At 33.6% G+C, this 24,034-nt stretch overlaps 3 protein-coding genes across 3 annotated transcripts in view; 2 read left to right on the top strand and 1 right to left on the bottom strand.

The window, feature by feature from the left end:
• The window catches only part of LOC142336504 (protein SSUH2 homolog), a 611,495-nt gene that overhangs the window by 430,811 nt on the left and 156,650 nt on the right, over nucleotides 1-24,034 (bottom strand). The gene's annotated exons all lie outside the window — the stretch shown is intronic.
• Nucleotides 10,759-12,542, top strand: LOC142337316 (atypical kinase COQ8B, mitochondrial-like). The gene has a single exon (XM_075386514.1). The coding sequence runs from the start codon at nucleotides 10,822-10,824 to the stop codon at nucleotides 12,502-12,504; it is 1,683 nt and encodes a 560-aa protein (XP_075242629.1). The 5' UTR covers nucleotides 10,759-10,821; the 3' UTR covers nucleotides 12,505-12,542.
• Nucleotides 16,145-23,107, top strand: LOC142336753 (serine/threonine-protein kinase mig-15-like). The gene is made up of 3 exons (XM_075385662.1): nucleotides 16,145-16,354; nucleotides 16,777-16,946; nucleotides 22,835-23,107. Exons 2-3 carry the CDS (start codon nucleotides 16,809-16,811, stop codon nucleotides 23,105-23,107), a joined length of 411 nt encoding a protein of 136 aa, XP_075241777.1. The 5' UTR covers nucleotides 16,145-16,354; nucleotides 16,777-16,808.

The following is a 24,034-nucleotide window of genomic DNA, read 5'->3' as shown; positions in this document are numbered from 1 at the left end:
ACATAGCTCTATCCCGGAAGCGGTTTTGCCGGTTTCATATTCTTTAAATAAAGATTTAAATGTTTTATTGTAAAACTCACTATCTCTATCTACCCAAAACTTTTCTGGTTTTCGTCCTTCTGATAGGATTCTTTTAAAACCATTAGTTATGGATAAACCAGATTTATAGCCCATGGATATTTTGTGAATATATCTACCATCGCCATTGATGAACATAGGTTTATTTATTATGATTAATAATGTTCTATTGAATCTCTCTATAAACACAGCCTTTAAATCACTATAAGTAGAATATAGCTCTATCCCGGAAGCGGTTTTGCCGGTTTCATATTCTTTAAATAAAGATTTAAATGTTTTTTTGTAAAACTCACTACCTCTATCTACCCAAAACTTTTCTGGTTTTCGTCCTTCTGATAGGATTCTTTTAAAACCATTAGTTATGGATAAACCAGATTTATAGCCCATGGATATTTTGTGAATATATCTACCATCGCCATTGATGAACATAGGTTTATTTATTATGATTAGTAATGTTCTATTGAATCTCTCTATAAACACAGCCTTTAAATCACTATAAGTAGAATATAGCTCTATCCCGGAAGCGGTTTTGCCGGTTTCATATTCTTTAAATAAAGATTTAAATGTTTTATTGTAAAACTCACTACCTCTATCTACCCAAAACTTTTCTGGTTTTCGTCCTTCTGATAGGATTCTTTTAAAACCATTAGTTATGGATAAACCAGATTTAATGGAATAGCCCATGCATATTTTGTGAATATATCTATAACTGTTAATATAAATTTGTAATCATTATTGTTTTTACTTAGAGATGACTTATCAATTAAATCAGCTGACCATGTTTCATCTTTATATAATGGTATTATTCTTTCTCTTCTAAACTTTGTTATTTGAGGACTGAATACTTCTTTAGCTAACTGTTGTTGTTGTTGTTTTTCCACATTTTTTATGAACGTAGTCATGGTTTCACCTATTTACATTAGTTAAAAACAAAATTATCTAGTTGGTCTTGATTAATAGTATTCATAGATAATAGTTGCTTAGATATATCTAGCATTTCATCATATAATCCGTCTTGACCAGCTTTTGTTTCTAGTATTAATAATTCTAATCTTTCTATTAAACTATATGGATCTGCAAAGCAGCTTCCCTGATCCACGTAGTGGTGGCAACCTTGTTGATCGGGGTTGCTATTTAATCCCCTACCATATACATCATCTTTTGCTCCTATTATACGTTTTATTGCTCTATATCTAGCACTTTTTTTATCCCCCTTTCCTAAATCATATCCAATATCCTTTCAAAACCTTTCAATTTTGTTTTCATCTTCCTCAACATTATCATATGTTATATTTGATTTAGTAAGAAAATCAGTAAATCCTTCTGAAAACTCATATACATTATCCCTAACTAAAAATGCACCCTGTTCTAGGGTTATATCAACACCATTCATTTTATATCTCCTAGTAAGTAAATCTATGAGTTCTAATCTTAATTGAGGATTAGTTTGAGCCCCCATGTCATGAAGAAGTTTGGCTGTTTTTGTATCAACTTAAACTGGTGCCATATCTTGAGTTTCCTCCACGACTTAATTGGACAAATTTGGCTTCATTAATGCCCCGTTTCTAGTTTGCTCTATCATCTTAGTTTGTTTATCTAACTCTTGATTTTGTCAATCTATTGCTCTTAATGTTTGTTCACTTAATGATAGATTGCGTTCATTGTTTGCATTTATCTGCGAAGCAGTTTCACTGATATTTTTCGTTAAAGGAAAGGATCAAATAACTCTTCTATTTCTCCATAATATTCTTGTTGTTTTAATTTATCTTCTAATCTATTCTTTTTAATTTGCCTTTCTAAATTGTTTAATTTTATAAGGTTTCTAGTTTAGTCATTTTTATAAAAATAATTATCACAAACATTATATAATCTAAGAGCGGCTTCAATAAACTTTCTATCATCATTAATTGTTAATTCATTCTTTAAAAAACTTATTATAATTAGTTATAGCTTTAATTCAATCTGGGAACCAGCTTCGCTGATATTATATTTCTTTGCATGTTCTAAGAATCTTTCTTTTGTATGATGAAACCTATATCTATGGAGATATATGCATAACCTACAATAGAAATGTTTAAATCTATACTGAGAGATGTGTTTATTTACTTTACACATTCTGCATACTAAATATTGATTGGGATTATTGAAATGAACAATCATATGATTATGTTTTTCTCTATATGTTATGATTTCATTACATATTAAACTTTGGAATGGTTTACTTTGACATTTATCACAACTCCAACACCAAGCCTTATTTTTACATTTATCACATTTGGTACTAATCATTTTTATAGTATTGAAAAGCTATATAAATAAAATTATTTCAAAATTTGTCATATAAAAATGAATCAACAAGATTATACCGGTTACATTCATTCCACGAGTGAGCGAGCTCAATCTGGAAGTGAGCGAGCTCAATTTGGAAGTGGACAAGTCCAATCCCATGGACAAGTCCAATCTAGTGCTTCTAGTATGGCGGTCCAAATGTTAAAAAATAAAAATAAACCAGTAGATCTGCGAAGCAGTTTCACTGATAAGGAAAGACAAAAGATAGAATTTGAAAAATCTTTAGCATCAATCAGAAGGTTTAATCAAATAAATGAAGAAATAAAAGAAACATACGATAAACACGATGCAAAATTAAAACAAAGAGAAGAAGATATGCGTGAGTCATTGCGAAAGGCAGAAGCAAAATACTTTCCAGATTTAGATCCACAAAGTGGTTAAACCAATAAGGATTTAGGTTATGATAAGGATAAGGATAAAGATAAAGATGTAGATTCTTATAAACATAAGGACTCCGATTTAGACTCATTTGATGATTTTGTCTATGTTCAAAAGTCTAAAAGAAATAGGATTAGATGTGAAGAATGTGATGAAAAGTTGACTCGAAAGAATTATAACAGACACATTCAGTCACTTAAACATAAAAAAAATGAGCGAATGTATAATAGAAATAAAATTATTGAGAGTGCTAATGAGGATGGAATAAAAGTTACTAATGAAGATGTAGAACAAAAATTGGATGAGCAGTATATATAAGAAGGAATAAAGTTTTGTGATAGTTGTGATATGTATCTTGATAATAATACTGCTTATGATTAACATGTAACTACATTAAAACATAGGAATAATGTAAGATTGGTTACTGGGGAAATAGTAAGGAATGGAAGTAAGTTTGATTGTGTGATATGTAAGACAAGTCTGAGTCAATATAGTGTTGACCAACACTTAAAAACAAAGATGCATCTAGATAATGTAGAGGGAAAGGATAAGGATAAGGATAAGGATATAGATAAGAATATAACTGAAGGATATTGCAATATATGTAATAATAGATACAACAATAAAAATGAACACAATGAATCAGATGAACATAAGGAAAATGTTAATCAGAAAAAACTTGTTGATTGGAAGTGGCGAGATAAAGTTAATGAGTTAGGATTAGATCATAACATGAAGCATAATCAAATAATAAAAACTAGTAGTAATTATGAAGATCCTAAATTCTTGAATATACTGGAGTCATTGCATAACATACGTCCCCATATTAAGTTTAACACCTTTGATGTAGTTAAGTGTACAAAACCTACAGATGATAAGTTAGAAGAAAACGAATTCACCTTTAGGTTAATGACTAGGCAATATAATGGTGCACATGACTTGGATTTATTGAATGGGGAACTAGAAACAAGAATGCATGAACAAGAAATGAATCAATTTGGATGGAGCATGCAACGATTTGTTAAAAGGACAATGTATATTCACAGGTTTTATCCTAGTGGTGGATGTGATACTGAGTTACCATTCACATCTAGATATATACTTAATAAACATAACACTGATAATAAGTGTTTGCTATGGTGTCTAATTGCTTATCTACATTCTGCGCCACATAATCCCAGTAGAGTTAGTAATTATAGTAAACCAGAATATATTAATGAGATAAAATTACCAATAGGAGTTACACCCCCATATGATTATTATCACTTAGAGAAAATACAAGAACTAAATAAAGATAAAATATTATTCTATGTGTTTAATCTAAATAAAAATAAATTTATTAATCCTGTATTAATTAATCATAATGATCCTAAAGGATGTAATATATTATACTGGGATAATCATTACTTCCTATGTAAAGATGTATCATTCTTATTAAGAAAATCATCTAAACATATATGTTATCCATGTCTAAAATGTTGTGTATCATTTAGAACAGAAGATGCATTAAATGAACATTTAGAATTATGTAAAACACAGAAACATGTAGGAAGAAGAACATTCCATAAAGATGATTACCTAAAGTTTGATAAGTTCCATTATAAAAACAGAGTACCATTTGCTATGTATTATGATTTTGAATGTATAATAAAAGATGGTAAACACATTCCTATTGCTTGTGGTTTAAATAAGAAAAGTGACTATCCTGATATATTAGAAGATAAGTATGAATGGAACTGTGGCGATAGAGTAGTTGATTGGTTTGTGGATAGAGTAGATCATTATAATAAATTATTTAAAGATATATTTAGTATAAATATTCCATTGAAAGAAGATAGTATTACTCCGTTATATAGTAGATGTTACTATTGTAATGAGAACTTGGGTGAAGACGTCGTTAGAGATCATGATCATCTGAATGGTAAATTTAGAGGATATGCTCATAAAAAATGTAACCTCCAAGCTAAGAAAACATTTGTACCAATATATGCATTTAATTCTTCTAATTACGATAAGCATCTATTTATAACTAAACTAGCAAAGAGGATGGGTGAGAAACACCATGGACAGAGTCCCATTAGACTTAAAGTATTAACTAAATTGATGAGAATTATATTAGTATTGATATGGGTTATGCTAAAGCATTAGATATGTTTAGGTTCTTCCATCGACTTAGCTTAGATGCTGTAAGTAAAACATTGAGTAATGAAGATTGTATAACATTAAATAAATGTGGCTTAGAAAGACGTAACGGTATATTCCCATATGAATGGTTTGATAGTATATATAAACTATATGAAACAGCATTACCACCTAAGGAAGCATTCTATTCTAAGTTGAAGCAAAGTGGTATTACAGATAAAGAATATAAGCAAGCTATAGATTGTTGGAATAATACTGGATGTGAGACAATAACGGATTATATGATGTTATATCTTAAAACAGATGTAATATTATCAGTTGATGTATTTGAGAAATTTAGAGCTATGTGTTTAGAATATTAGGAAATAGATCCATATTACACATATTCTACTCCTGGGTTAACCTGGTTGTGTGTGTTGAAATATACTAATGTTAGACTTAAGTATTATAAAGAAAATACAGTTAATATTTATGATACAATACAACATGGTATTAGAGGTGGGTTAGCTTCAGTATTAGGTGATTGTCATGTAAAATATAAAATAAAGAAATAGATCCTGAGTATACAAGGAAAGAGAGTTATTTAAAGTATTTAGACTTCATCTCATTGTATGCTTCTGCTATGGTTCAAGCTTTACCTACTGGCGAGATCAAAGTATGTGACAATCTCGATCCAGAAACTGGCTGAGCAGATACACTATATACTAGATCTAGCTCTAATACTGGATATATCTATTCCATTGATATAAATTATAATGATGAGTTGAAACAGAAAAAAAGAAATATCCATTCTTTCCTGAAAAGACAAAAGCTAACATTAATCAGTTTACAGACTATCAAAATAAAAATAAAAAGAAAGGATATAAACCCAATGAGAAGTTAATGTTGAAGTTAACGAATAAAAACAGTTATGTAATTGATGGTGAGATCTTAGATTGGTATTTAGTTAGTGGTTTGAAATTAGAAGATATTACAATTAAGCAAAAGTTAGAATATAGTAAGAGTGAGTGGTTAAAGCCTTATATTGAGTTTAATATTCAGAAAAGAAAAGAAGCTAAAGCTAAGTGTGATAAATTTGGGGATGTATTCTTTAAGTTAATGAATAATGCCTTCTATGGAAAAACAATAGAGAATGTATATAATAGACAAGATGTAGAGTTAGTTAATGATGTAGATAGATATATTAAATTAGTAGAAAAAATTGGTTTCAAATATTCTGTAGAGTTTGTTGATGACTTAGTAGCCGTACATAAAACGAGAGGTAATGTTAAATTAGATAAGTTTAATTATATTGGATTTGTTATATTAGAAAAAGCTAAACTATTCATGTATAAAGCTATATATGATTACTTTGAGAAAAAGTTAGATTGTAGTTATCATTACACAGATACAGATAGTATATTTATAAACTTTATAAACATAAATATTCCTTTAGATAGTAATATAGAAACTGAAATGAATAAGATCAAAAGAAATTTTACATAAAAATGAGTTGGGTAAGATGAAGGATGAATTACCTAATGATACTATTATAGAAGCCTGCTTCCTTAAAGCTAAAGCATATTGTTATAATACAATTAAAGGAGAAGATGAGAAAAAGTTGAAAGGTATAACTAAAGCCACTATTAAAAAACAGATTAATTTGGAAGATTATAAAAATGCTATATATGGTGGTGTCAGTAAATATGTAACTAATTACACTATTGATAGCAAAAGGCATCATTTAGAATCTAAGGAACATCATAAGATAGCTATAGATCCATTTGATGATAAGGGCATTAGAGATAGTAATGGTGAATTTAGGTTTTACCAGTGAAGCTGCTTCGCAGATAATTAATTTCTATAAAATAATAGCAAAAGTTAAAATTTATAAAAAGAGTTAAGCTGGTTTTTTATTCAAGTTACCACGAAATGGTTACAACAATTTTTCGCAAGTTGGTTTTTTACGTGCTTGTTACACGGTCTCATCTGCGAAGCAGCTTCACTGATTAGTTATACTGAAAAACACTAATCACTGTGTTTTCACCGATCTCAGTGTTTTTGACTGTATACCCATCACAGTGTGTCCCATATACAGCCTCACAGCAGGGATCATCCTTTTTAAGAACTGTGAATTTGGTTTTTTTTATCTCATTTAGTTTTATAGTATTTCATCAGAGTCGGGGGACGTTCACTGGAGTCAGAGAGGAAGGAACCCCAAACCTTCCGTTTGCTAAAGTAACTTAACTAGACTCGATGATTTAACCACTACACCAAGTGAGACAGAAAGTTTTATTTTTAAATTGATTAAATATTGATTAGGGGATATTTTGAAATTTTATTTTAATATTTCTTTCAATATTTGTTCAAGTTTTTCGCAAGTTGGTTTTACGTGCTTTTTACACGGTCTCACTAGTTTTATACTAGTATCTGGGATACTTTCACTGGATTCAGTGAGGATAGAACCCGAACTATTCGTCTGATAATGGTTAATTACCAGCTTAACTCTGTACTAGTGGCTTGCACTAAGTGAGACAAGAAATGATAGATTTAAAACATAAAAGAAGTGAATATAGAGTAGTGGATATATAAAGGGAATTAGAGTAATGTGTATATGGGTACCGTATCGCGGCTCTATGTTGCGGAGGTACCCATATACACATTACTAATACCAAAAAATTACTATTAATAGTGGGCATCGAGAAGACGAAAGCTTATCAGAAAATGGCGGTTGGAAGGTGACATGTTCTGATCAAACTACATTTTGACAAGACGACCCTGGAAATCAAGAGCGGAAATAAGTTGGTGAAAAGTTCCAGACTGACGCAGGAGTCGGGTTTTCCACTAGTTTTTCCACGATTCTGCTGGATGTAGCTCTAAGAAAAGTTGAGGAGAAGCTTGAGAGATGGGAAAGAGATAGGAGAGATGACCACAACTACAGCAAGCCAAATAGCGGAATCCAACCACATGGTCGTGCATATGCCACCAGAGGTAACACCACTATTTTTGACCACCAAGAATATGCAGAAGATGTAGACTTCATATCCGCAGAAGTTAATACCAACGAAGCTCTCAGGATTATCAAGAAGACCATAGCCTCCTTTAATCTGCGCGTCAATGAGGGAAAACAAGTAGCCGAATACCCACAAAACACCGACCTAAGGAAGATTAAGAAGAATGGAACAAGTGATTTGGGACAGAAATATTTAATGAACGGATATCAGTGCAATTTATGTTATGCGAGTGAAAGAATTGTCAATGTTGATGAAATGAGATTAGACAGTGTTGAAATTTCAATGGAACCAAAAAATATTGTCAATTGTCTAAATAGAGCATTTGCGAATCTAGGTGTTTTCCAAGGTTCGGATATTGCTTGTAAATACCCTGATTAACTTAATATACCTGAATTCACATTCAGAACTGTGACTAGAAAAGAACTTGGGATCTTTTCCTTTTGTACCCCCCCAGCTTAGTGGGTGCATATTATTTGCAACCCCCACACGCACGTGTAATATTTTTACATAATGATTTACTATGTAATGACACGTGTTCTGTCACTGGGGGGAGCATAACGTACTGGGGGGGGGCACAAACGGAAAAGATCCCGAACTTGATTTAGTCGTTGACTCGCTGGACGATAACAAAGCAGCAGGAACTGGTGAAATCTCAATTCGACTCATAAAGTCTTGCAAATTAGCTGTAGGCGTACATCTACAGTTCGCCTTAAATGAGTGCATTACGGAGAAAGTTTTCCCAACTAAAGTTAAACTGGCCTATGTAACACCAATATTCAAAATGTGATAAATTAGATAGCACAAATTATCGACCAATTTCTGTATCTCCGAGTTTTGCAAAAATTTTTGAGCGCCTTCTTCTGACTCAGATGAGAGAATTCATTAATAAGCAAAAAATTATTAACAAAGAGGAATTCGGATTTCAGGAATTCGTATGCAACAGATGCAGTTCTAGAACTCTTTGAAACAGTTTTGGCTAATTTAGATCAAATTAAAGAAACTGTTGCTATTTTTCTGGACCTTGCAAAATCGTTTAATTCAATTTGGCATAACATTTTCCTTAAAAAATTGAAATAAATGGTTTTTCCCAGGAAGCGAAAGAAATACTGTTTTCATTTCTTGCCAACCGCAGACAAAAGGTAAAACTTAATGGCGTATTCTCTGATTGTGAAATTTTGAATCACGGTGTGCCACAAGAAACTGTTTTAGGACCACTCTTTTTTCTGTTATACGTGAACGATTTCTCATCTAATATAAGCAGAATGGAAAAGGTAATTCAATTCGCAGATGACACAAGTACTGTCTGTTGTGGACAGAAAGGTAGCTTACATGGAAAAGTCACGGAAATTTTACAAAAGAAACAAGAATATGTAGAGATGAACAAACTAAGCTTTGAATACAAACAAAACCGAATTAAACTTTTTCTTGCGCGATAATTCTGATTTCGGATCTTTTTTTACAAAAATGAACTTCTCACAACACAAAAAAGTTACAGATATCTTGGTATTCAAATTAACAGGAATCTTAGTTTCGAGGAGCAGCTGAATAAAACCTTTAAAAACATGGCTTATGCTATAAGATCAATTTACCTTATAAGACATCAGGTTCCCCTGAACGTGCGCATTCTTCTTTTAAAAGCACTTGTGCTTTCACACTTATCATTTTCGGCAATCTTTTCGAAATTTATCTGCAAAAAACCTAAAACGCCTTAACCGACAGATTAACTGGGGTATAAAGGTGTGCTTTCTACGCAAAAAGAATGACAAAGCGAGAGATCTGCTAATCCAGACAAAGACCCTACCAGCTGAGCTAATAATAGCAAAAATGTCGCTAATCAAATTTCATTGTGATATCGCTAGGCCAGAAAATTCTAAAAAATTTCACGGGTATCTGAGTCTTCATCAAAATACTCGAGCAAAACAATTCAAAATTAGACAAAATGCCAAAACCAGCTTTGGAATGAATTCGATTGTTCGTCAATGCGTACAAAAATGGAATAAGCTACCACATTGGCTTCGGTTGGCAAAAAGTGGAAACGTTTTTAAGAAAACGTTGAATGATTTCTCGCTCTCACAACATGAAAAAATTCCTTTGAATAGTAACGTAGGAGCTTTTAAAAGTTATTTTTATTTTTAGGAAGAAAACAATAGAAAGAAAATTTTATAATGTGATTCCTTAAGAAAATTTTTGATTTTTATTATATTATTTTGTTTGATTGATTTGAAATATTTTTTGTTTCAAGTATATTTAACCGTATGGTTATAATTTTAATTTACTTGTTGCAAAAAAAAAATCAGAACCTGTGATGAATTTCAATACAGTGTAAAAGTGTGCAGTCAACTGGGTGTTAAATAGCGCCTACTGGGCTCCCTTCCGTTTGTGCCCCCACCCCAGTACGTTTTGCACCCACCAGTCACAGTGCATGTGCTGTTACATAGACAATCATTATGTAAAATTATGGTCCGTGTATTTGCGGGTGTCAGTAATATGCACCCAGTAAGTTTGGGGGGGGGGGGAGATTAGGGCTAACGGAAGAAATCCGGCGACTCACTGACTTGTGTCACAGTGTATTACATTGCTCGCAAAAGAATATTTGTTGTTGTTGTGACTTTTCGGCATCAAGCCGAGGGGATTGCTCCCATAGAAGTTTTGGTCTTGCAGAAAATGGTCCATGTACACACTACTCTTTCGTTGAAGTTCAACATCAGACGGTCCCACATGAATTACAGAATACGTCTTTTGAGTCCCAAAGGCTTTGGTAGCTTCTGTATGTCTATGTAGATAGAGTTTTGCTTAATTCAGTGGCTAATGATTCTTTATTCCTCTTCTATAGAATTTTTTTGTATTATAGGGCTAATATGGTCCTCTGAAATTAATTACTATGCATGAAAAGGAATTGTTTGCTCTTGCTCGTGGTATTCGAATAATTTCTAACGCTCTCTGCGCTCGGCAAGTAAACAATTTCAATAAATGGAAAACCAGCTGCACGGGTTTCAACATTTGGGAGAACGGTGATAATAAGCACGCCTCTTGCGAAAATGCATTTGTATCTCCGGGGGAAACAAATGATCTGCGGCCGGACATTTCTGAGTTTGAGCGGAAGTCGCCAATGAACCAAAGTGCGGCGAATAGTAGCGCAAGTTTAAATCAGAAGAGAAATTTATCGACTGTCTCTTTTAAGACTTATGCGAGACAAAACCAATCATTAGATTTGAGACGTTTTGCCAGCAATGAAAGCGCTGTTCCTTCTTCGAAAATTGGGCGACTGGCAAACTACGGACAGTTGGCTGCGGGACTGGCTCTCGGGTCTGTTGGAGAGTTCACAGCGAGAATGCTAGATCCAAACGCCAAAAGTATTGATCCGAAAGCTTTTGTTTTATCGCGGGACAATATTGAGCGAATTGTTGCAACTTTGTGCAAAATACGGGGAGCCGCATTAAAACTTGGCCAGATGCTAAGCATACAAGACGATGCCTTGATATCAAAAGACGTGCAAGACATTTTTGAACGTGTTCGACAGAGTGCTGATTTCATGCCCTCTTGGCAAATGGAAAAACAAATTCTGGAAGCTCTTGGCGAAAACTGGAGAGATCATTTATCAGATTTTAATTCAAAACCTGTTGCAGCTGCAAGTATTGGCCAAGTCCATGAAGGCATTCTGAAAAGTAACGGTCAGAAAGTTGCTATGAAGATCCAGTATCCTGGTGTTGCTGAGTCAATTGACAGTGATATAGATCTTTTGATGGCTGTGTTGAAATACACAAATATTATACCACGTGGATTGTACTTAGAGGAGGCTTTGAATGTTGCTAAAAAGGAACTTGCTTGGGAATGTGATTACAAACGTGAAGCAGCTGCCATGAATAAGTTCCGGAAAGCACTTTCGGGTAATAGCGATGTATACATTCCTCAAGTTATTCCACAATTAACATCAAATCGAGTAATAACTACAGAATTTGTGGATGGCGTGACTGTGGATAAATGTATTGATATGGATGAAGAGACTAAAAACAAGGTGGCAAAAATAATGCTGCAACTTTGTCTCACGGAATTGTTTGAGCTTCGATTTATGCAAACAGATCCAAATTTTGCAAACTTTCTCTATAACACAGAAACTGGCAAAATGTCGTTAATCGATTTTGGGTCCAGTCGGTCTTTTGATCTCGAATGGGTCAGGAATTATATGGAAGTTATCAAATGCGCCATCAATAACGACAAACCGGGAATAATAGACTTTTCAATTAAACTTGGATTTTTGTCTGGTTTTGAAACTACTGCTTTCAGCGATGCTCATTGCGAAGCAGTTCTGGTTCTTGGTGAGGCTTTCCGATCAGAAGAGCCTTTTGATTTTGGTACCCAAGATACAACGAAGAAAATAATGAATTTGGTCCCGACAATGTTACAACACAGAGTTACACCACCGCCAGAGGAAACATACAGTCTCCATAGGAAAATGTCTGGCGCCTTTTTACTCTGTTCAAAACTTAATGCCAAAATTCAATGTAATTACATGTTCAACGATTTGTACAAAAAATATAAGGATGGAGAAATATTAATAAATTGATTGTAAACTGTTCAATAGAATAGATTCTTCTGAATACAGATTTTTCTGAACTTCACAGTACAATTTACTTTGGTTACTCAGCTGGGCGGGAACTTTTTGTGTAATATTTGTTGCCCAATCACAGTTACGTTTTTTTTAAAAAAAAACTACTCTGAAACGAAGTTTATTGTGGTCCTGATAGTCGTCCTCAAAAGATTTTCGTCCTCAAAAACGAGATAAAAATTGCTCAAAAATTGATAAAATGGGGGCATTAAGTGCCAGTTGTGTTCTGTTAGAACTAGACTGGTCTCTAAGTATACATTTCACCATAACTGCAGCGTAGGTAAGATTTCAAGTTCAATTTTGGAAAGTTGTTCTGCGCCCAACCCACATGCAACTTTTGAAACTAGCCTTCTCATTGAGCTTTAAAAGCATCCGGGGCCGACTTTAGTCACTTATATTCTTTTTCGAGCGGTATCACATTTGTTGACAAACCGAATGAACTGGTAAAACTTGAGTGAATTAAGTCTTCTTAATTGCTCTCAAAAAAGTTTGTAACAATTATATTACTCCTACTGGTCTTTTTATGCAATTTTTTTTACTAGCAAATTTTATCTGGTCGTTTTTTTGACAATTTTAATTTTCGTCCTCAAACGGGATAAATAGTTAACACCCGGAGGGCACTGAGCAGTTCTTTTAGAGCCTTACTCGTGTATGTGATTTCACCAAAACTGTTCGAGAGATATAAGTTCATGGTGTGAAGGGTGGTTCTCGGAGGTTGACCTCCTGTCACTTAACCCTCCCCTCACTTCAACAATTCTCAACTCCTCCCGTAAACCTCCCGCGCTCACCACACTCCCCTCAGTTCAGCTTAAACTAGCCTCTCTTAGCGTCGGCTAGCTACTGACGGCAGACAATTGCTAGCCAGTCTTTTGAGAGCAATGCGTTCGACGTTATTCGGTTGTTTGTTCTGCTACAGTAACTCTAATATTTTATTAATAGCCGCCCTCATCTTCTCAGCCGGCTATTATTGCGCTCGTATATATTTTTTTTACTTCGTCAAACTTTTTTTCGCTTTACCATTCTGCCGCTTTTTCGACATTTTGCGTGAAATCTTTTTGACTTCTCTAGGCTAGTTTCTCTCTTCTCTCATTCTGCTAAAAGTGAATTTGAACATCAGTTGCTAAGCAAAGCAATTCAAAATGAACAGAGTCGGTATAAAAAATTGAAGTCAGAAATAGAAACGGGATAAACCCATAAAGCCCAATTTTAGATGCCCGCTATTTGAACGTCGTTCCTATAAGTCTTAGTTACCACCTCTAATGCTTATTGGTGTTGATAGTAGCCCCTGTAGCATCTCTCTAAGAAACAGAAGTATGTTCAACTACGAAATGCCATCAAAATAAATCGGACTTAAAAAATATTTTTGTACAAAAATCTTTTTTTTTCAATATATTCTATTCGTTCAATCCCAATCATGCTTATTGGAATCAACGGCGGCTATTTTCCGGCAATCTGCCGGGTATGTTTTAATTCGTATATCATAATTTTTGAGCGTAATCTATAATCTGTTACTCTGCTGTTAGTTTTAAATAGTCTCTTTTATTTTGTTTTGAAATTTTACTGTTTGAGGGTTTGTATTATGTCAGTTTTATTCAGGTTTTTTTAACCCAACTATGAACAGCGCGTTTTGGAAATAGTACCAACTTCATGAATTAAATAAAGGAATATTACTGATGCTGTCATTACTTTATTTAAAATTTTGAAATCATGTGGATGTTTAACCTGAGGGTTATGATCTGATTAATTTACATGTTTACTTCAAAAGAAAAGATTTAAACTCTTCTAAAGAATGGATGAGGCCTAATAATTCAAGCACTCCAAATAGTTTTCGTCAATTTAAAAGTTTTGGTCACTGTTGCCATGAAGTAGCAATATACTGGATAACATCTTCACCAATTGTTCCAAATTTCATTTGATGAAGCCAAAAATTTTGTGACGAAATTTTTCAGCATAATTATTTGCCACAAATTGTGCCTAGATGTTGCAGAAAATAACCTTTGTCGCGAAAATTTTTTTAAACAAGCTTTTATTACTTACGTATTACTGCTATTTTAAGAAAGTGTTTCTAGTTTTCAGCAAAAACAGATAATTACCTACCAGTTCTAGTGTTTTTTTAAATACAGTTGAATCGTTGGAACAATGTGAAATGCAGAATAGAATTTATCCTTAATTTCCTCCTCGATCACTAGCAAACCACAGTTCACTAAGTGCACCTGTTTGGACCCCTTCCCTCCAGCACGCTTACCCTTTTCTCGACGCGTTATTTTTCCCCCTTCTTTTTTCCCCTCTGTGATGCTCAAAGGGACAGCTAGCTCCTGACGAAACCACATGCTCACCAGAGGTTTGAGAGCTATTCGCACAATGTTAGTCGCTTGTTTTTTTTCTTAGGTTAAATCTAATCTCGGTTTTTGTGTATTGGAAATGAAAGTTTCAATTTATGAAAATCTATTGTGAAAATTAAACATAAGGTTAGCTGGTTTGCAGCTTTTATTGTTTGAAATTTTTTAACGGACTATGTTGTGCTCACTAAAACTGGTAGAAGCAGCGCCTAAGCGGATTGTTCGCCCAATTTTGGTTGGTTATGTTTAATTTTGGCATTAGCTTGTGTCTATCTTTTGATTTCAAAAATTGAATTACCATTAGCGTTTATTTTTTTGCTCATTATTTGTATCAGAAAATTGAATCAAGTGCAGATTTCCAACTTTTCTATCGAACATCGGTGTTTTCGGAGTGGATTCTTGCGGTTGGCTTTTTTGTGTAGACTTGACTACTGATTATAAACAAAAGTTTTAAATTAATGTTGAAGAAATTTTTATTTTTTTGAGCGTCTTAGCATTCTTGCGGCACGTTCAAGAGAACAACGAATATGCGTTCTGTGATACTAGTCTTCAATTTCTTCAAACAAATTTACGAAATTGAATGAAATAGGGTTATTTTAGCCGTTCCCAAATTTTTAATTGATGTCTTGAAAAATTTAAAGTATTTTGGATGTTGTTGACACAAAATTCTGGGTTTTATCACAAAATTCTGATGATTAAATCAAAATTCTGGGCTTTAAATTTCTGGAGTGTTGTAATATGAATTATTTTATGATTTTTAAGCTTGGCGGATAAGCTATGTCTTCCGCTGTTTAAAATTAGTGTGTGCATAGGAAGATCGTAAAAATTAGAGGCTTACCAAGGTGGAAAACCGTAAAGCAGGATAAAATTTTCAATTTTTTAAAATAGTGGGTAAAACTTTTTTTTTGAGGAAATGCCCTGGTGAAATTTTTTGCTTGTCTCCAACTTACTGATATTTAAACCGCTTTAATCTGAAAGTACTGCATTTTAAACGGAAGAAAATGAACTTGTGATACCGCTCATTTCCTATTACAAATGGGCAGCCTTGCGAAACATTTAAGAACAAAATGCATAAAATATCAAAGCTATTAGCTTTGGTAATAGATGGTGTTAATGGTTTTTGCTTTTCCTCCTTTTTGCATACGTTTAGCATCTATATTTTCCTTAAACGCACTAAAATTTCTATAGAAACAAAACAGGAAACAGAATGGGTATGTATTATCCACACTGTTCAAGCCACGGTTGTTTTGAACGTTTTTTTCTAGTGTGAGGGTGCTCAGCTTAATATCTGCGTTGTTTTGTAGAAGACAAAAAGCTACTGAAAATTTTACAGTTTGAATATACATTTTGAATAAATAACTTGCCCGCTTTTCACGCTTCCAATGGCTCTGATGCTGTAGATTGTTCTGCCAATGTTACGAAATTGGTATGCAGTGAATTTCTGAGTTCTTACAGATCACATTTATATTGTAAGCAAAATTTTTTATCCGCTTAAGTTTGGAAATCTTGACTGTCAAATATAAAATAGCTAAATAATTGTTTTACTTGTGCTCGTCTGGTGGTGATTACTAATGAAATTTATAAGAAAATTGAAGAGGAGTTTAATAATGTAGTTGAGTTATATCTCTGGAAAAAGTTGCCTAAATATAACTTAAGCTAAGGCCATAATTTTGAGAACTCAATTGTATATTGTCACAAGAGCTTAAATCTTTGAGTAGTTTGGATTTTGCAACTAAAAATTGCTCTCCAGGGATTGAATTTGTTAACTAGCATTGATACAAAGGGACTTGAAATTGCTTTTCATAGCCTTTGATATGAAAAAAAAGGAATTTCACTGCCATTTTGACCTAAAGTGAAGATCTATCTTGAATGATCAAAATGTGATCTCTAGAGCTGCTGCAGAATTAAAAGGAACGTTAGAACATGAGTTCAATGCGAATTCCTTCTCCAGTGAGTCACGTGACTCTGCCGGGGACCACAGTGGAGCCAGGGGCCGATCCGGAGACGGTGTTCCAGGTACTGGAATTGATAGGAGAGGGCACTTATGGAGAAGTTTACAAGGTAAGAGGACGATCTGATGTACCAGGTAAGACGTTATCTGATTAAGGACCATTGAAACTGGTAAACTTAATTCGGGTATAAACGGGATGTAAATTAGGGAACTTAATGCTTAAGATAATAATCACTTAAGATTGTCTTGATCGAAATTAAATGTTGCAGGCTTAATTATAAACTGAGTAGTCGGATATATACAAGTAATATCTCGGTCGAAAATCAGAATATTTTTCAGATTTTTGACCGAGATGTTTCTGAATATTTTTCGCTTTGTGGACGCAAAATTTAATTTGAGATCCAATTTGCGAACGTTTTTAATTGCCCTCGAACGAAGTTTGAAGTAACTATTGCAAACGTTTGTCTTTTTCGGATTTGTATCGAATTCTGTTGTTTGTCTTCAATTTATTTTTCGAATATTTTTTAAGCTGAAAAATTGGAAATAGCAATTTTTTCAATGACATCTGCAGCTGAAAACTTCATACGTTAGCTTGCGCAGTACGATTCTGTCATTCATTTTATGCTATTTGATTTTTTCACAGAGTTAATTGAATTTGATTTTCAGATGTGATTGAAGGCTTCAGAATATTCTGAACTAGTCAAACCTTTTTATTAACTAACTAGATTAACTAGATTTTAATCCATAATTGACTCTGATGTGTTTATGGTTGGGCCAACTTCGTTCGGTCACAAGCAACCATCATTTAAGCAAGGTTGATATAAAAAAAGATCTTATCAGTTTTTATTGTTTCATTTCTAATTTTTTTGTTTAGCAATTTTTACGCCGAGAGCACAAGCTGAGCTCTGCTGTTACTTTAATGCTCAAAAGCTAACTTCGATTCTAACTAAATTTTACAATTGAAGCTCACAGTTTGTCTAGGGAAACATTTGAGACGGGCAAATTTTGTAATCTTAGATATTACGAAAATATATTAACATTTTATGAAGAAAACCTTTTTTTATAAGTCATTATTTCAATACACTCTTTTGGTTTTTAATTGCTCTCGAATGAAGTTTGAGGCCATTATTGTAAAAGTGTCAGTATTTTTATGCAAAAGTTTGGCCCGACTTAATGCATTATTTTCCTCTCGATTGGCGTATAGTTCACACTTTACTAAACAGTCGGTTTGTTATTCTTTAATCTGGTGTTTTTTTTTAAATCTTTCGTTTAGTTTTATTCTGTTCTTTCAAAGCAAGACATTTCTCTCGAAACAAGAATGAGCTAAAGCAATTAACTGTCGATACTAGTAACGTAAGCAACATGTAATGCTTGAGTTGTTAATTGTTCCGACCCTCTTGAGAGGGGAGGAACTATATACTCAAATGGTTTTTTTTTGTTCAGACAATTTTGACCGATCGATATATTCATCGTACAGAGTTGTGAGTGGTATCTTTAAACAGCCCGTCCAGCGCAGAATATGGAATAAAAAGATTTTTTGTATTTCGTTTTATAGAGCGAGTTATCGTGGTTTAAATTTTTGTGAATATCAGAACAATTTGCCTTATTTTTATTCACATTTTCCGGAATTTTCGCCTAAAATTTCGTCAATTTTGCTAAATTATATAAAAATTTTCAACAATAGTACTCTTGATTTTATTCAAAAAGACAAAAATGTTTTGTTGATTATTTTGACTTTATTTTTGTGGCCAAAATTTGGCTAAATATTTCAAAATTCAGCCTTTTTTTTATCAAAAATCGCCCGAAATAAGCAACTCTAGTCCACTCTGATTAATTTCGCTGGAATTACAGACCCAAAAACAACTAACACAAACTTCCTAGACTACACTGGGGGCTAGGGCTACTTCCACTTCCGTTGAGAGTTGTCTGGAATTAAATTGCCGTTTTTTGCTAACTTTACTCTATGATTATCGAAAACGCAGCATTATTTTTTGATCTCTTAACTAACAAATCATCCAGATCTATAACATTCGAAACAATTGAGTGTTCTTAATGGATGAACGGCAATAGAAAGGTTGGTTTTGGTACAACCTTGCACTGTTACAATCCAAAAATAATTCGGATTGTAGTCAGTCGGTCTTTTTAGTTTAAAGAAAAATTTTGATTTTTTCTTTTTTAATTAAAGAACAGAACAATTCAAATTTTAGCTCACTGTTGATAAGTTAAAATAGCTTCCTAAGCAGTTTCAAATTATTGTATCTAGTTTCTTCACCCGAACAATTATGATCGTTTTGACTTTTAAAAATGTTGGATTTTTAAATAAACAATGGCTTATTAAATCTTGCCCCTGTTTCTCTCCTAATTTGGTCAGCTTGTAGCTTAGTGTCCGCAAACAAAGAATGTTACTTCTTCGTCTTCTTTCTACTGAGTTTAATTTGAATTTTATGTGGTTTTAAGCGTTAAGTTATGATTCTCTGGCTTTGATACTGTTAGATTTGATTTTTAGGCGTTGGCCCATTTTTCACGTTCTTTTCCCGTTTTATCCTAATATCTTGTTATTGCTGGTTCACATATTACATTAATGGCGTTCAAAATATGAAACAATAGAACATATAAAAGCCGTTAGAGGCGTAGATTAATGTTTTAACGGCTTCGATACCCTCTCGAAGTATTTTTTTTTCATTTGTCTGTTACTTTTGTTTTCACTTTGTCATTTTAGTCGCATGAAATTTCCTGGATATGACAAGTCGTCTTATGGATGAATAAATGAGTCTATCTGATTTGAAATGATAGCTGATGGCTTTCATGACTTTGAAAACAATTGTTTTCAAAAATTAAAAAAAATTCAGTTCAACTTCGCATTTTTGTACTTTTTGTCTACTTGTTACCTAGTATTTTCAATTACAGGTGACTTATTGCAATATTGTTTTCAAGAGGAAGTGTAAGTGTATAGAATCTAATGTTTTTAAAGAGTTTGATATGAATTTACTGGCTTCTACACGGGTTTTTCGCAAAAAAAGTAAACTAATTTTGGATTTTTGTGTATATTGGATGTTCTTTTTGTAGACGTAAGACGAACTCTGAATAAATAAATTCTCAAGCGCTTCCTTGGGAGAAACCAACGTACCTATTTAATTTTTTCATTTGGTATCTAATGGCTTTCATGGCTTTGAAAATAATTGTTTTCCAAAAATACAAATGAATTTTTCCTCCTTTTCTATTTTTTTGTCTACCTTTTACCTGTTGTCATTAATGATAGGTCACATACCACATTTTTGGGTTTAAGAAGGCGCAATCAAACATTTTTTGAGGGGCAAAATATGCTTTACGGCGTCGACAGCTTTTTCTCGCAGTTTTCAATTGAATTTTTGTTTGTCTCTTTGTTGTTCTTTTTGTAACAGCATTGAAAAATTGAGTGGAGACAGGTCTTAATTCCCTCCTATAAAAGCATTAGAGGCATAAGTTACTATAAAATATTTAGTTGTTTTCAGTTGATATCTAATGGTTTTCATTACTTTTGAAATTAATTGTTTCTAAATAATATAAGTGAATTTTTTTTTTAACTTTGCTGATTTTGTTCTTTTGTCTAATTGTTACCAAGCCTTATTATGGACTGGTCCCATATATTTTTAATTAAATACAAGTTCTTTTCTTTAGTTTCAGTTTTATCTGAGGCTATCCTGACTGTGTTATTAAGTTTTTCAATGGACATAAAGTTTTGGATGTAATTAATGTTTGTTGTTTTTTTTTATTTTGTATTTCGCCTAGCCTTGATTTCTTAATAATGGCAGAACGCATCAATCTAAAGCGGAGTTTTTTATTCCACCGAATTAATTGCGTTGGAGGCAATCTTGTCTATACAACCAAATTTTTTGAAAATTCCTTTGGTTTTGGTTGTTTTATCTGTTCCTCATTTGCTAGACAATTATCCCAAAAATGTGATGAGCGGGGTCGGAACTTTATGTGCGAACGCACATTACCGAGCCTCCTTGTTTTTAAATTAACATTACAATCGCTGTTAGGATCTGAACATTATACTGCTATTAGCAATAAGTTGGATAATGGCTAAAATATTGTGTGACAAAGTAGGTTAAAATGAAATTATAAACTTCCTCCGTCTTAAATGGACGTTTCAAAATGTAAGTTGTTTTGGGAACAATGACTCGCGCAAAACATTTGATGTGAAAAGTAAATGTTTTCAGTGAACAAAAAGTGAAAAATAAATATGTTTTCTGTGAAGCCCTCAGATCAAACTCTCAGCTGACAGATGACGTGTCTTCTCTGCGGAACAAATTTTTGAAATTATCTACTTCAGATTTTATTTTCCAGCCACAGAAAAATAATCCGAGGGTAAAGGCAGTAAATCCTAACAGGTTCAGAGCTGTTTTTTTCAGTTTAAAGTTAAGCAATATTGGTGTTTGGAACAAAACAAGTTATCGGATTCGGAAGTGCATGTACTAATAGACACAGTCATTTCGAACGAGTTGTGAATATGGGGTGAACTATTTTTTTCTAAAATCCAAAGATTTTGGTTTGTATTGCTGTGTACGCTGTTCGTTTAAGATCTGTTGTACATTTTAATGATTTTTTAAGTCAAATTGGAGTGATTATTTTGGTCAGGCCAATTTTGAAGTTTAGTGAAGGAGCGAGTGGTTTGGCCTCCGAAATATTTAATTTATGTAATTTTAATATTGAGAAGAAAACGGTGTCTGACAAATTTGCTCTCTGGATAGTGGTTTATGTTAACATGCGGCAATTGGTCCTTTTTTTTTCGAGTTGATGTTTTTCTCAAAAGTTTTTAAATCCACTGTACTCCTTTCTTGATCTAAGTTTTGTTATGTAATTGAACTAATTGCTCTCTCATTCAAATGAAATTGAACTATTCAGTTTTGTTCCGTATTTTTTTTTACATTTTTCGTGAATAATATTTTTAGGCCTCTATCATCAATGAAACATCTCAAGTACCGTTTTCTAGTTTCATAATTTTGGTATTTTCGCTGTTTTTTTTTAAAAAATAACATTTGGTTGCAGAGGAGTTTTTTTTGACAATTCAGTAGGTTCAGTATTTTACCTATAATTTGCTCCAATTTCAATGATGGTGCGGTATATAAGGTTTTTGAACGTGGGTTTATCGGCAGCATAAGAGACCTTATTGTTTCCCCTAATCCACCAGTTTTCTATTACGTAAATGCGTGAATGACATAGAACGCAAATCGGCGTATGTTGTTCCTTTTCAGTTTTACTAAGCTGTTCTCAAATTTCTAGAATCTTTGGTTTTATGTAGTTTTCTCTATGATTGTGTATAGATTGAAGGTTAAAGAAGAGCCTCTAGCTTTACTCAAAGCAGAAGATATGATCCAAGTCTTCGCTAGTTAGCCTGGCCACTTCATAACCAAGAAAAGTCTCGAAGTTCCGCCGATTCCAATTGGTTGCAATCCTGTTAAATGAATTTGTCTTTTGTCTGAGTGTAGCGTAACCGCCGATAACAATGGAGTAGTTGAGTCATCCGCTCTTCAACTTCATATCAGTGTTAAGTTAATATTTCGTTAGTGTCTCTTTGAACTGTTTTACCGGAAAAATTTGTTTAATCATTCACTCTCTGCATTTTTTTTCCGTCAAAGGTGCGTATTTTAGAAAAAATATATTGTGCTTGTTATTGTTTGATTTGGAACTCCTAGTGGTCAAAAAAGAAGTGTGGAAGTTATAATTTTGTTTTTTTTTTCAATTTTGGAATAATTTGGTTAAGGCTTTAATTCAAAACTCGTACATGCATGGGGCTTTTGTAGAAATTATAAATTATAAATTTTCAATTTATGAGTTTTGGATCTTTTCCGTTTGTGCCCACCCAGCTTAGTGGGTGCATATTTTTTACTCCCCCCAGACACACGTGCCATACTTTTTTGTTATGATTAAGTATGTAATAGCACGTGCTCTGTAACTGGAGGGTGCAAAACGTACGTACCGGGGGGGGAGATCCGAAGTTTTACTATTTTTTCAGGCTCGAGTTCGCACAACGGGTAAACTGGTGGCCATCAAAGTGATGGAAAACTCGGCTGATTTAGCTGAAGAGATAGACACAGAGTACTCAGTACTGGCTAAGGGCAATGGCCACCCCAATTTGCCCGAGTTCTACGGGGCCTTCTTGCAAAGTGGACCTGGGGGAGGAGGCAACATGAGTGGGATGCCGGCTGTGACTAGCCTGTCAATATCTGGCGCCGTCCCTAAGCAAATCTGGATCGCAATAGAGGTGTTGCTGAGAGTTCGTTGCTGAGTTTTTTTTGCAATGTTTTTTTTCCGGAGCGAAGTCGTGCTTCAAACGGGCAATCGTACTGCTAGATCCCAGCAGTGCCATATAGAATGCCAAATGTTCCTATATACAATGCCAGATTTTAAAAGTTGACAAGCAAGATTAATTAAAAGCTGCATTTCTCAATCAAGATTAATTGACTCTGAAAGTAATTTCGAAACTCTAAATGATATCATTAAGTCAGAGTTTCTATGTTCTCGACGTGGTTCCCGACGACTGCCAGATTTTCTATGACATCACCAGACTTTGTCAATGCTTTTTCAGGTTCAAAAATCACTAACTATAACTATTTTTTTCTTGTTCTGTCAGTAATAATGAACATTCTATGAGCTGAAGTAGAGCCAACATAATTATGTGCTCAGCAGAATCCTATAAGATGAGATTTAAAGCCCAATAACTCCCTTGCTCTGATTGGTTGATCTTAAACTCCTTACTTTAAACGCAATTTTGCAAAAAAAAACCTGCAAAATAGAGTAAAGAAGCTGTATCTGTGTTCGCTGTGGCAAGGGGGTGGTGGCCACGGAGAGGCCGAGTGGAGTGTAACACGTCCGAAAAGCATAGATAATAAAGGGACGACAACGGATTAGTTTGAGATTTCGGATCCTATCCGTTTGTGCCCTCAGCTTAGTGGGCGCATATTGTTTGCACCCCCAGACGCACGCCGTACAGTTTAAGCTCACAGGTTGTCTAGTGAAACATTTAAGACGGGCAAATTTTGTAATCTTAGATATTACGAAAATATATTAACATTTTATGAAAAAAACCTTTTTTATAAGTCATTATTTCAATACACTCTTTTGGTTTTTAATTGCTCTCGAATGAAGTTTGAGGCCATTATTGTAAAAGAGTCAGTATTTTTATGCAAAAGTTTAGCCCGACTGTTAATGCATT

This window comes from Convolutriloba macropyga, chromosome 3, assembly GCF_964194025.1.
Source record: "Convolutriloba macropyga chromosome 3, txConMacr16.3, whole genome shotgun sequence".
Taxonomy (NCBI): Eukaryota; Metazoa; Xenacoelomorpha; order Acoela; family Convolutidae; genus Convolutriloba; species Convolutriloba macropyga.
The sequence above is the reverse complement of the archived record's forward strand: the minus strand, read 5'-3'. Positions and strand labels throughout refer to the sequence as shown.